General features: G+C 39.4%; 1 protein-coding gene across 1 annotated transcript in view; it reads left to right on the top strand.

Moving 5' to 3' along the window:
* Nucleotides 1-12906, top strand: part of LOC129657094 (transmembrane protease serine 11B-like protein) — a 29036-nt gene extending 16130 nt beyond the window's left edge. Inside the window, exons 3-10 of the mRNA XM_055587410.1 lie at nt 4646-4764; nt 4863-4930; nt 8006-8166; nt 8847-8885; nt 9685-9859; nt 10803-11062; nt 11806-11948; nt 12745-12906. Coding sequence (XP_055443385.1) covers nt 4646-4764; nt 4863-4930; nt 8006-8166; nt 8847-8885; nt 9685-9859; nt 10803-11062; nt 11806-11948; nt 12745-12906 — 1127 coding nt within the window. The remainder of the gene's footprint in view (nt 1-4645; nt 4765-4862; nt 4931-8005; nt 8167-8846; nt 8886-9684; nt 9860-10802; nt 11063-11805; nt 11949-12744) is intronic.
* The last annotated feature ends 654 nt before the right edge of the window (nt 12907-13560 follow it).

Below are 13560 nucleotides of genomic sequence, written 5' to 3'. Positions count from 1 at the left end.
TCTAAGGGACACAGCCCGCGCCCGCTTCCCTGCCCAGCCCCCGCTTGCTAATGCCGTGTGCAGGCGTCTGCGCTGCTTCTCCGCTGGGGGAGTTACCGTAGGGCTCACAATCTGCGATTTTTAATTGTTTATTTATTTTTTTTCTCCCTTTTATGTTGCCCTCTGTGCTTCCCAAGCTCGGCACAGATTCGGCAGTGAGAAGGTTTCCTGGTGTTTGGAAACTTCTCTCTTTTTAAGACTCCCTTCCCGGGATGGAACTCCGTCCCTCCCTCTTTTGTCTCTTTTTTTGTCTTTTATATTTTTTCCTACCTCCTTTCGAAGAGTTGGGTTGCTTTTCTGGGTGCCTGATGTCCTCTGCCGGCATTCAGAAATTGTTTTGTGGAATTTACTCGACGTTTAAATGCTCTTTTGATGAATTTGTGGGGGAGAAAGTGTTCTCCCCGTCCTACTCCTCCGCCATCTTGGCTCCTCCCATCCAAGAGGCTTTTTAGTTCCTCTTCACTTTCTGCCATAAGGGTGGTGTCATCTGCATATCTGAGGTTATTGATATTTCTCCCGTCAATCTTGATTCCAGCCTGTGCTTCTTCCAGTCCAGCGTTTCTCATGATGTACTCTGAATATAAGTTAAATAAGCTGGATGACAATATACAGCCTTGACGTACTCCTTTTCCTATTTGGAACCAGTCTGTTGTTCCATGTCTAGTTCTAACTGTTGCTTCCTGACCTGCATACAGATTTCTCAAGAGGCAGGTCAGGTGGTCTGGTATTTCCATCTCTTGAAGAATTTTCCACAGTTTATTGTGATCCACACAGTCAAAGGCTTTGGCATAGTCAATAAAGCAGAAATAGATGTTTTTCTGGAACTCTCTTGCTTTTTCCATGATCCAGCGGATGTTGGCAATTTGATCTCTGGTTCCTCTGCCTTTTCTAAAACCAGCTTGAACATCAGAAAGTTCACGCTTCACGTATTACAGAGATATTTAGAAATCTAAATAAAGAACTAAAGGATGCATTGTGAACAATGAATTATGAAAAATAAAATTGAATGGCTTCAAGGTCTATTTTTTGCTACTTATAGTAAAACCCAGTACACTACCACTGCAGAGCCCTATCTCTATGATAAATGATCCATGACCACAAACCAGCTAACAACAATTAACAATGTTCACTCACAAATGATTATTTATAACTACACATTTTCAGCATTTTAAGAAGTTTTCAACATCTTTTTCCTTCACTTTTCTAACTGTAAAATATTTCCACCATATTTATAATGACAATGTATCAGTTCAGTTCAGTTCATTTCAGTCACTCAGTCCTGTCGGACTCTTTGCAACACCATGGCCTGCAGCATGGCAGGCCTCCCTGTCCATCATCAACTCCCAGAGTTTACTCAAGCTCATGTCCAATGAGTCGGTGATGCCATCCAACCGTCTCATCCTCTGTTGTCCCCTTCTCATCCTGCCTTCAATCTTTCCCAGCATCAGGGTCTTCTCTAATGAGTCTGTTCTTTGCATCAGGTGGCCAAAATATTGGAGTTTCAGCTTCAGCATCAGTCCTTCAAATGAACATTTAGGACTGATTTCCTTTAGGATGGACTGGTTGGATCTCCTTGCAGTCCAAGGGACTCTCAAGAATCTTCTCCAACACCACAGTTCAAAAGCATCAATTCTTTGGCGCTCAGCTTTCTTTATAGTGCAACTCTCATATCCATCCATGACTACTGGAAAAACCATAGCTTTGACTAGATGAACCTTTGTTGACAAAATAAGGTTTTTAATATGGTGTCTAGGTTGGTCATAACTTTCCTTCCAAGGAGTAAATGTCTTTTAATTTCATGGCTGCAGTCACCATCTGCAGTGATTTTGGAGCCCCCCAAAATAAAGTCTGATACTGTTTCCACTGTTTCCCCATCTATTTGCAATGAAGTGATGGGACCAGATGCCATGATCTTGGTTTTCTGAATGTTGAGCTTTAAGCCAACTTTCTCACTCTCCTCTTTCACTTTCACCAAGAGGCTCTTTAGTTCTTCTTCACTTTCTGCCATTAGGGTGGTGTCATCTGCATATCTGAGGTTACTGATATTTCTCCCAGCAATCTTGATTCCAGCTGTACTTTGTCTAGCCTAGTATTTCTCATGATGTACTCTACATATAATTTAAATAAGTAGGGTAACAATATATAGCCTTGATGTACTCCTTTTCCTATTGGAACCAGTCTGTTGCTCCATGTCCTGTTCTAACTGTTGTTTCCTGACCCGCATATAGATTTTTCAAGAGGCAGGTCAAGTCGTCTGGTAGTCCCATCTCTTTCAGAATTTTCCACAGTTTATTGTGATCCACACAGTCAATGGCTTTGGCATAGTTAATAGAGCAGAAATAGATATTTTTCTGGAACTCTCTTGCTTTTTTTATGATCCAGCAGATGTTGGCAATTTGAAGTTGGCAGATCCTGTGCCTTTTATAAATCCAGCTTGAACATCTGAAAGTTCACAATTCACATACTGTTGAAGCCTGGCTTGGAGAATTTTGAGCATTACTTTACTAGTATGTGAGATGAGTGCAATTGTGTGGTAGTTTGAACATTCTTTGGCATTGCCTTTCTTTGGGATTGGAATGAAAACTGACTTTTTCCAGTCCTGTGCCCACTGCTGAGTTTTCCAAATTTGCTGGTATATTGAATGCAGCATTTTCACAGCATCATCGTTCAGGATTTGAAATAGCTCAATGGGAATTCCATCACCTCCACTAGCTTTGTTCGTAGTGATGCTTCCTACAGCCCACTTGACTTCACATTCCAGGATGTCTGGCTGTAGGTGAGTGATCACACCATCATGATTATCTGGGTCATGAAGATCTTTTTTGTATAGTTCTTCTGTGTGTTCTTGCCACCTCTTCTTAATATCTTCTGCTTCTGTTAGGTCCCTACCATTTCTCTCCTTTATTGAGCCCATCTTTGCATGAAATATTCCCTTGGTATCTCTAATTTTCTTGAAGAGATCTCTAGTCTTTCCCATTCTATTGTTTTCCTCTTTCATATTTTATTTTAATTATTGTGTCTGCCTTTCTATATTCATACAGAACTTGTAGTTTAACAGTTAAATTTATCATTTAATTATGTCGTTATTCGTATCTCATGTATGCTTTTTTCCATTTTGAGCCTGTCTCTCCCACAAGATTATCTTCAAAGGCAACGATCATACTACAAAATAATGTTAACATTTTTTTAGTGTTTACTATATGCTAAGCACTACTATCCGTTATCTAGCATATTCCTAGATGCTTCTATCTATCACATATTGAGAGTAAGATGCATTATATATCAAACAGTATAATATCTATAAAAATTTAGGAAGGAAATGTAATGGATTAGATGTGGGCTTCAGGGTCAGACAGGTCAAGAGGTCAGGTATTGATACTTGGCTCTTTTTAGTAGCTAAATGATGCTAGGTAAATCACTGAATATCTCTGAGACCACATTTCTCTTGGAAAATGGGTATTCTTCACATGGTTTTTATAAAGTATCTTCACATACTACTACTACTACTACTAAGTCACTTCAGTCATGTCCGACTCTGTGCAACCCCATAGATGGCAACCCTCCAGGCTCCACCATCCCTGGGATTCTCCAGGCAAGAACACTGGAGTGGGTGGCCATTTCCTTCTGCAATGCATGAAAGTGAAAAGTGAAAGTGAAGTCGCTCAGTCGAGTCCAACTCTTCACGACCCCATGGACTGCAGCCCACCAGGCTCCTCCGTCCATGGGATTTTCCAGGCAAGAGTACTGGAGGGGGGTGCTAATGCTAATAATTTTTAAAGTATTTACTTTTTATTTTATTTATTTGGCTGTAGCAGGTCTTAGTTGTAGCACATGGGGATCTTTGATCTTTGTTGCAGCATGCAACATCTTTAGTTGTAGCATGTGCGATCTAGTTCCCTTATCAGGGATCAAACCCAGAGCCTCTGAATTGGGAACACAGAGTTTTAGCCTCTGGACTACCAGGGAAGTCCCAACAATTTTTATTTATACTTCAAAAATTGATTATTCTAGACAGATATCATTTATAGCAAGTCCTAGCTTCCCTCATAGCTCAGATGGTAAAGAATCCACCTGCAATGTAGGAGACCCCGGTTCAATTCCTGGGTCAGGAAGATCTGCTGGAGAAGGGATAGGCTACCCACTCCAGTATTCTTGGGCTTCCCTTGTGGCTTAGCTGGTAAAGAATCTGCCTGCAATGTGGGAGATGTGGGTTTGATCCCTGGGTTGGGAAAATTCCCCTGGAGAAGGTTACGGGCTACGCACTCTGGAGAATTCTGGAGAATTCCATGGACTATACATACAGTCCATGGGGTAGCAAAGGGTCGGACTCGGCTGAGCGACTTTCACTTTCATCTGTCTCAATCAAGATGTAACTCTTCTTTCTGACCTTTGTCTGAAATAGATCTGCTCCATTATTGGTCTTATAAATACTTTCCGCAAAGCCCAGTTTATCTAATCAACTGCCCCAGAAAGGTTCACAAGGCTTGTAAATATCTAATATGAACATATTATTTGCTATTCATAGCTGGTATTACCATGTAATTTATATTTGGATTTGAAGTCCATTTCACTTAAATAATCTGTGGATCATTTCCTTATCTCACAGAAAACAAGACCTACTATTACCAAGGTAGCTTTAAAGTGCTGAATATCCCATATAATAGAAATTATGAAAAGGAGACATCACCAGAAAATAACTATCTTAGCAAAATTCTTGAGACGAAGGTAAAGTAATATTTTCTTATATTTAGTTCATTGTTAATTCTGTGAAACATAAATTTATTACTGGAATTTAATGTTTGACTCTATGTTCTCTTTAACAGATGTCTGATGCATTTCAGAGTTCTAGCATTTACAGACAATACATCAATTCTCAAGTCATCACACTGGTGTAAGTAACTAATAACTGTAAGAAAAGCTATCAACCTATCACATATATCATTATATTTCAAATACCACTATAAAAAGAGTCTGTTGACATATTACAATCATTAGCCAGTAAGTTACTAATGAATGACATCATCCTAAGCTAAATATCAGGCTAATTGCTTAGTGTACAATTAAAGCAAAGTTTGAGCTATTTAGTTAAGTTCATTTTTAGCAGCACTGAGAATACATTATTTCTTAAATCACATATGAATCATTTCTCTAGTATTTAAAGTTTTTATGTTCAGCAAATACTAACTGGTCTCTTAGACCAATGTTTGATGGTATAACATTTTTATTTAGCTGTAACATAAATACATATGTTTTTTCATGTTTTTCTATTCTTGCAAGTTAGCTAAACACCTTGGAGAACTGCCCTAGAGTTCTTTTACAGTAGAAAAAAGCATTTCTACACCAGACTTTGATGCCAAGGAAATCCTTTTAGTGGCCAGAACAAGAAGCAAAATAGCTGTGCTGTGTTTTCTGCAAGAGTTTGCAGAAATATGGACTAGCTAATGGAGCTCTGTGTGCTGTACTTCGTCACTGTTGTGTCTGATTCTTTGCGACCCCATGGACTGTAGCCTACCAGGTTCCTCTGTCCATGGGGATTCTCCAGGCAAGAACACTGGAGTGGGTTGCCATGGCCTCCTCCAGGGACTCTTCCCAACCCAGGGATCAAACCCAGGTCTCCCGCATTGCATGTGGATTCTTTACTGTCTGAGCCACGGGAAGCCCAAGAATACTGGAGTGGGTAACCTATACCTTTTCCAGGGGATCTTCCCGATCCAGGAATTGAACTGGGATTCCTATATTGCCGGCAGATTCTTTACCAGCTGAGCTACCAGGGAAGTCCAATGGAGCTCTAGAATACGAGTTAAACAACCTGATCCAGCTTTGCTACTTAATAACCCTAGAGTCTTGAGTGAATCGCTACACCATTCTGACTCTGCTTTCCTGTCTGTAAATAGTGATAATAACACATACACGGCATTCCTCATAAAACTATACTCAAGATCAAAGAAGATAATGTGTATGGAAATATTTGCAAGTAAACACTTTTCCAATGAAGGCTATTATTGCTTTTACCTTAATCAAGGCCACCAGACTATGTCTGCCCTTCTTCCACTGCTCCTGAAACTCAAGGGGACTCCTAGAATTGCAGAATGGTTCAAAAGCTCAACTAGAATTAATCTTGGGAATTGATTTTTAGTATTGGAAACAGTGGGAGGCTAACACTAAAGGATATCTTTCAAACAGGACTGCAACCACCCCAAGGCTTCTGCTTGGTTTTCCCACACACATAACTTCAGGTATCTATTGGAAGTGTGAGCCCATGGAAAGTGATGGAGAGGCTATAGGTCTGAGGTTTTCATTTGGGCACACCTTGCTGATGGCTCAGACAGTAAAGAATTTGCCTGCAATGTGGGAGACCTAGGTTCAATCCCTGAGTCTGGAAGAGCCCCTGGAAAAGGGAATAGCAACCCACTCCAATATTCTTGCCTGGGAAATTCCATGGACAAAGGAGCCTGGTTCGCTACAGTCAATGGAGTCATAAAGAGACACGATTGAGCATCTAATACTTTTGACTTTCAACTGCTACTATAATCAAACTTGTATTAGCTGAGTGCTACCTAGGAATGACTATTTATTTACATAACAAAAGATAATCATTCATTAGAAAGATCTAAAGCATAATAATACCACTTCAGACACTAACCTTGGAGATGCTCAACAATTCTTACAAGTCCATTAGCCAGCCTCTTGGACTACCCCCACCTGCATTCCAATACCAACCAAATCTGTCCTGAACATGACAGTCAGGTTAATCTTCCACAAGCACAGTTTTATTCAACAACTTCTCTTTACTGCTACCCCTTGGCTAGTATTCAAATCCTCTTCCATCTGAACTCAGTCTCCTAGACACTGTTGTCACTGGCCAACTGGGCATGGAGAAAGAGTGCATAATGTAATGAGCCTGGGTTAGACAGTCAATTGTACTGTATCTGGATCTTAGTTTAATTACTGTGTGATCTTTAGCACATTAAATGTTTGCATGCTCATTCATGTCTGACTCTTTGAGACCCCATGGACTGTAGCCCATCAGGCTCCTCTCTTCATGGAATTCTCCAGGCAAGAATACTGGAATGGGTTGCCATTCCCTTCTCCAGGGGATATTCCCAACCCAGAGATTGAACCCAAGAAAGAGATTGAACCTGCATTAGCAGGAAGATTCTTTGCCACTGCACCGCCAGGGAAGCCTCTGAGCACATTGGGTAGACTTTCAAAGTCTCAAGTTTTCCTTGTCTGCAAAAGGAAGGTAATGACACCTAAGGTGCAGGGTTGTTGTAGAGACTAAGTGTGATAACAAATGTGGTAACGTAGTACCTGGAACACAGCAGATACCCAGTAAATGCTAATTAATATTATTGCTACTCAGTTATTCTGCAGTACTATTCCTCCTTTGCTCTGCCTGATAGCAATTTTTGCTTGATGATGAAATAGTGATAAAAATATTTTAAGGTCTAGTGTGTATGTTACCTCTTAGATAAAAATTTCTCTGATACTTTAAGGAAACCATGACTTGTCTTATTTGCAGATAAGATAAACATCTTATTGCTTTGCCTCACTTATTATAGTCTTTGTATAGATGTCGTCTGTCTTAGAAATCTGGAAACTTCTTGAGAGTAGGAACTCTGTTATAGTCACCCTTGTGTCACCCCATAACAACTAGTCACTTTTCATAGCAGCTCAATAAATGACTGATGAATGTAGGAATAAATGATCCCGGTTCTTATATGATACTTCTACTCTGTGTCTCAAGCCTTTCCTACATTTTTAGATGTGTAGAACCACTTGACTTCTAAACTGAATAGCTGTATGCATACAAGCAAAGATAGGCAGCTGGATGATGCTGTGATTAACTTAAAGTGAAGGTACTACAAACACCTACAAAAGAACCGAAGTGAAGATATAAGAGGTCAGGGAATAAAGACAAAATGTTCATTTTTAGCAACATATGAAACCTTTACTGTGTTTTTAGTCCTGCTGACAACAGTGTGACAGCACATATATGGCTGGTATTCAAGGCGCCCAAATCAATGAAGGAAAACACAAGAAGAGGCATTGAAAGCATCTTACGCCAAATGCTGAGGAACCACTCAGGATCCTTGACCACAGATCCTGATTCGCTTACACTTGAGGGTAAGCTTATGTACTAGATGGAAGTCGTGTTACTCTCACCTTTTTATCCTGGACATGTATCACAAGCACCAAACACAAAGCTGATTCCCATTTTTTTAATGAATAAGTCACAGTTTTATATCAGAGCAACAATTTGTATTCTTCATTATTAAAACACACTTAGATCATAATAATGCCACACCTTAAAATTAGTTCTCTGAGGGAAAAGCTGCTCTTTATTCTAAAGTAAATAGCAAAACTTTGAATAATCCTTACAGTAGTGATGTATTCTTGTATTCTTTTCATGATCTCCTATAACTTTCAGAAATAGGATTCGATCAGCCATTATAAGACAAGTCAATTTTTAAAAGTTATTTTTGTTTACTGACAGGAATCAGGTTCACCTGGAGGTCTTCCTGTTCTTCAAAGGAAGTATACTAGTAATTTTCCACTTTGGATGATATAGAATACAATTCCAATTAAATGAAGTCTCTCATGTGGAACTATGAAGATAGTATTTCCATATTTCACATTCATATATAGTAAAAGAACAATTCAAATAAGCCAATATTTTCTCCCTTCTGTTGACACTTTATCCTGGGATTCAAAATTATTTCTCTCTGGACCTACCATCTCCAGCCCCAGGGTCAGTGACTAATGCTAGTAATTAAATTTACAATGAACCTCTTCTTCTATTTCAGAAATCAGTAAGGCCAAAGCTGAAAAGATAATCAACAACCGTAAGTTCAGATACTTTTTAATTAAACGTATGTGATGATGTAAAACATATCGATCAAGATTTGTTATTCTCAATCAGACACAGTTCTAATTGCTTTACATGTAACTCATTCAATCCTCACAACAATCCTAGATAACTATTATTATTATTTCTTTTGGAAGGACTGATGCTGAAAAGTTGAAGCTCTAGTATTTTGTCATCTGATGTGAAGAGTAAACTCATAGGAAAAGATCCTGATACCAGGAAAATTTAATGGCAAAAGGAGAAGTGAATGGCCAAGGATAAGATGGTTAGATAGCATCACTGACTCAATGGACATGAATCTAAGCAAACTCTGGGAGACAGTGGAGGACAGGGGAGCCTGGCCAACTGTAATCCATGGGGTCACAAATAGATACAATTTGGCAACTGAACAACAAAAATTATTATTCCACTTTAGAGATGGGGAACTGAAGCATAAAGAAGTGAAGCAATTTCCTCAAATTCATCCAGCTTGTAAATGATGGGGCCGGAATTCAGACCAGGGAGTCTGGTTGCAGAGTCCATGTACTTAATGGTGTCTCTATCCACCTTGCACAGTTTCCATATCCTCCAAGTGTTGAAGAGTCTTGGAGATAGTATGATGGGTAGGAAGGTGATCCAGGGGTTACTAGTAATTCCTGTGTAGATTACATTCTGTTCCTTTCAGTGAGAGACACTGTCAGATAAAATAACACAAGAATAACTGAGCTCAATCTCAGTTTTGTAATCAAACAGGATCTTTCTATTCTCAACAGTATAACACTGACTCTTTCTGACAGGCTGTGGGAGACGACCAAGGATGTCAGCTACATATGATAGAATCAGGGGTGGATCCACTGCTCAGGAAGGAGAGTGGCCCTGGCAAGCAAGTCTCAAAAAGAATGGCCGGCACTACTGTGGGGCATCTTTGATCAGTGACAGATACCTGGTGACTGCAGCTCACTGCTTTAAAAAGTAAGTTCATCATATTGCCTGAGGCTAGGGCTTCCCTGGTGACTCAGACAGTTAGACTGCCTGCAATGCAGGAGACCTGGGTTCGATCCCTGGGTCGGGAAGATCCCCTAGAAAAGGGAACAGCTACCCACTCCAGTACTTTTGCCTGGAGAATTCCATGGACAGAGGAAGCTGGTGGGCTACAGTCCGTGGGGTTGCAAAGAATCGGACACAACTGAGCAACTAACACTTTCTTTCAGGGAGGCTAAAGTTCCAGTTTACACCTGTTATCCCAGTGTAATCATCAATAGGATTCCTTCTCGTTCTCAAGTGTTCTGGTTTGAAACACAAATCATATGATAAGCCAATCTAAGGCTTTCCTATCTTATTAGTAAGATTGGAAAAAGTCATTCATTCTTGACATTTTATTTCTCACATGTTTCTTATCTCTCATCACGTCATACTCCAGATATCCCAAATGACTTGCAATTGTTATCACACAAAATCCTGTTTCATACCTCCTTCCCACTCTGCACCTGCCTATCTTCTTCTCTCCTTGTCTTTTAGGCAAGTATGACTCAGCTCTATAGTCTCATCAAAATGCTACTTTTCCTAAGAAATCTTCCAGTCCCAAGAGCATGCAGATTTAAGTCCTCCTATTTTGTGGTCACACAACCATTTACGGAATTATAACTTTTTGTGTTCATGCCCATCTTTCATTAAATTTAAATTTCTTGAAGGCATGAACTATTTAATTTCTACATCTTAATCATCTTACATAGTGTAGGTATAAGGACTCAAAGAAGATTTTTCAAGTGAATTTTAAAAAATCAGATTGTACCACTGCTAATGGATTGCAAAGCAAGAAATTGTCATTAATGTCATGAAAAGACTATAACAGATGTAGCCTGTACCTCTATTTCTCTGAAATAAATGCAAAATACATGATTTTTGTTTCTTTTAGTTCACAAGATCCAAGGAACTATACTGTCACCTTTGGCACCAGAGTAAATCTCCCTTATATGCAACACTATGTTCAGCAAATTTTTATTCATGAAAACTACATCAGGGGTGAACTTCATGATGATATTGCAGTTATATTGCTTACTGAAAAAGTTTTATTTAAGAACGATGTCCATTCAGTTTGTCTTCCTGAAGCCGCACAGATTTTTCCACCAGGTGAAGGAGTTGTTGTCACAGGATGGGGAGCACTTTCATATGATGGTAAGTTAAGTTTTGAGTAGGAACTTAATATTCAAGGTACAAAAGAAACAATAAAAAAAAATGATCCAGGGATAGAATGAAAGGATCAGTTAGCCCTGGAGGCCCAGTACTTCCAGGAAATTGTTCGAGGAAGGTGCATATGAAGTTATGACTTTGCAAATCCTTGATTTGGAACATTCCAAGGAGGCCAATTTGGTAGAGGAAACCCCTTGACCTGGAGAACCTAACTAAAAAGGTGCTGCTGCAAAGATGTAAGAAGGGAAATAAGGTCAAAGGAAGACAGCATTAGAAAGATGTTTCAAATTATTCTTAAAAATATATTCTTTGGTTTGAGTGAGGGAAAGGAGCTTTTTCATTCTTAGAATGTGAAAGTGAAGTCGCTCAGTTGTGCCTGACTCTTCAAAACCCCTTGGACTGTAGCCTATCAGGCTCCTCCATCCATGGGATTTTCCAGGCGAGAGTACTAGAGTGGGTTGCCATTCCCTTCTCCAGGGGATCTCCCCAACCTAGGGATTGAACCCGGGTCTCCTACCTCACTGGCAGACACTTTACCATCTGAGCCACCGTGGAAGCCCAATTCTTTACAAATTTCTTTTTCTTTGGTTTGAGTGATGGAAAGGGGCTTTTTCACTCTTAGAATAAGCAGAGTCAAATATAAGTCTTATATAGAGAGGACAAAGCTAGTTTTCCATCCTGCTCTGCTACAGAGCAGCTCTTTTGCTGATAGTGTTTGTGTCCATTAGGTGAATACCCAGTATTACTTCAAAAAGCACCTGTGAAGATTATTGATACAAACACTTGTAATGCTTGGGAAGCATATAATGGGATGATACAAGACACAATGCTATGTGCTGGCTACATAGAAGGAAATATTGATGCATGCCAGGTAAGTCCGAATATTATTCACACTGACCATATAGTATATAAGCAACTACTATTTTATGTAAATTATCACTATGAAAGTAATTCTGTGCTTCAGTTAATTTACTCTTTACAATCCAGTCAAACTCCCTCTCGGCTCTGGGACTAAAGTAATTCTCCCCTATATGCCACATGTGTTTATAAGTGTTTAATAAATACATGTTGGACTTGCTCTGAGTTAAGCACTGACTGAAGTCCTTTACAAATACGAATCCATTTAATCCTCATCACAACTTTGTGATGTCGATGCTATCATTACTATCATTTTATAGATGAGGAAATTGAGGCAGAGGAAGGTAATTTGCAAAAGGGCACAAAGCTAGCATGTGGGAGAACAGGTATATAAACCAAAATAGCCTAGCATCACAGTCCATACTCTAAGCAATATTTCACTAAATTCTCGGTCTCAGAAATGTTTAAATTACTTCTAGACTATTTCTTTTACTTTGTAGCCTCATGGGCTACAGTTTTGTTACATTTTTCAGATATGAAGCCTGCTACTCCAAGTATATCCATAATATATGTCTCCCAAAGCGTTCTCATGGAATGCTTATCAGTTCATGCTTCAAGACTCAAGTTTACCCCAAAGAGCCCCAGTGAATATATAGGCTAGTCCATCACAGTTGAGGTTAGACTTACATCATACACCTTCCGACAGTCTCTATGAAGCGTGAACCGCAAACTCATCTGGGCTTACTACTTTATGTAAGTAAATTCTTTATGGAGGTAAAGTCTCATAATGACAAATATTTTTTATTTAGGGTGACTCTGGAGGACCACTAGTTCATCCCAACTCTCGAAATATTTGGTACCTTGTTGGAATAGTGAGCTGGGGAGCAGAATGTGGTACAGCCAATAAACCAGGAGTCTATACACGAGTGACTGCCTACCGCAACTGGATTGCCTCGAAGACTGGTATCTAAGAGGAAAGCATCTTATAGACCCTGTTTTAGGTCATTTTGGCCTCTTACTCCTAAGCCTTATTTAACTTGTATTTTAAATTCGTGTGTATAATAATTATTTTGAAAAAACTGTGGTCTTGAGGGAATATTTATGAACTTTGAGCAGACTCGACTAGACAAAACAAAAAAATCTCATGTTTAGTTGAGAAAAGCCTAACTAAAGAAAATGTTCCTATCAAAATGTACCATTACTATTTGTTTTCTATTTCTCACGCTCACAACATGGTTATCTCTCCACACCATAACACTCTTGGTTTTAGTCATTCAGACTTTCTGGAATTGAGAAAATATGTCCTTGTCCACTGCAGGTTAGCAAGCAGCACTCTAGGAGACTAGAACCAATACCTTCTGAGAGTTGGTTGGAACACACTGGATATGCCTTCCTTTCCATCTTTTGTGGAAGGGATGTAGCTGTGAATTAAATCTGGTCTGAATTTAGGCATGGCTTAGAGAGTCTCCTATTTGTCATGGGGTCTTGATCAACTCTTGAAATCATTGTTTAAGAATTTCACCATAAGCAACGTTAGGCAAAACAACACCTTTTTGACTCACAGAAACCAGGTACACTAATTTTGCTTTGTTCATACAGGCTTATGTGGAGATTCTTCATTTGTA

This window comes from Bubalus kerabau, chromosome 7, assembly GCF_029407905.1.
Source record: "Bubalus kerabau isolate K-KA32 ecotype Philippines breed swamp buffalo chromosome 7, PCC_UOA_SB_1v2, whole genome shotgun sequence".
NCBI classification, from domain to species: domain Eukaryota; kingdom Metazoa; phylum Chordata; class Mammalia; order Artiodactyla; family Bovidae; genus Bubalus; species Bubalus kerabau.
This window is presented reverse-complemented; position numbering and strand designations above follow the sequence as displayed.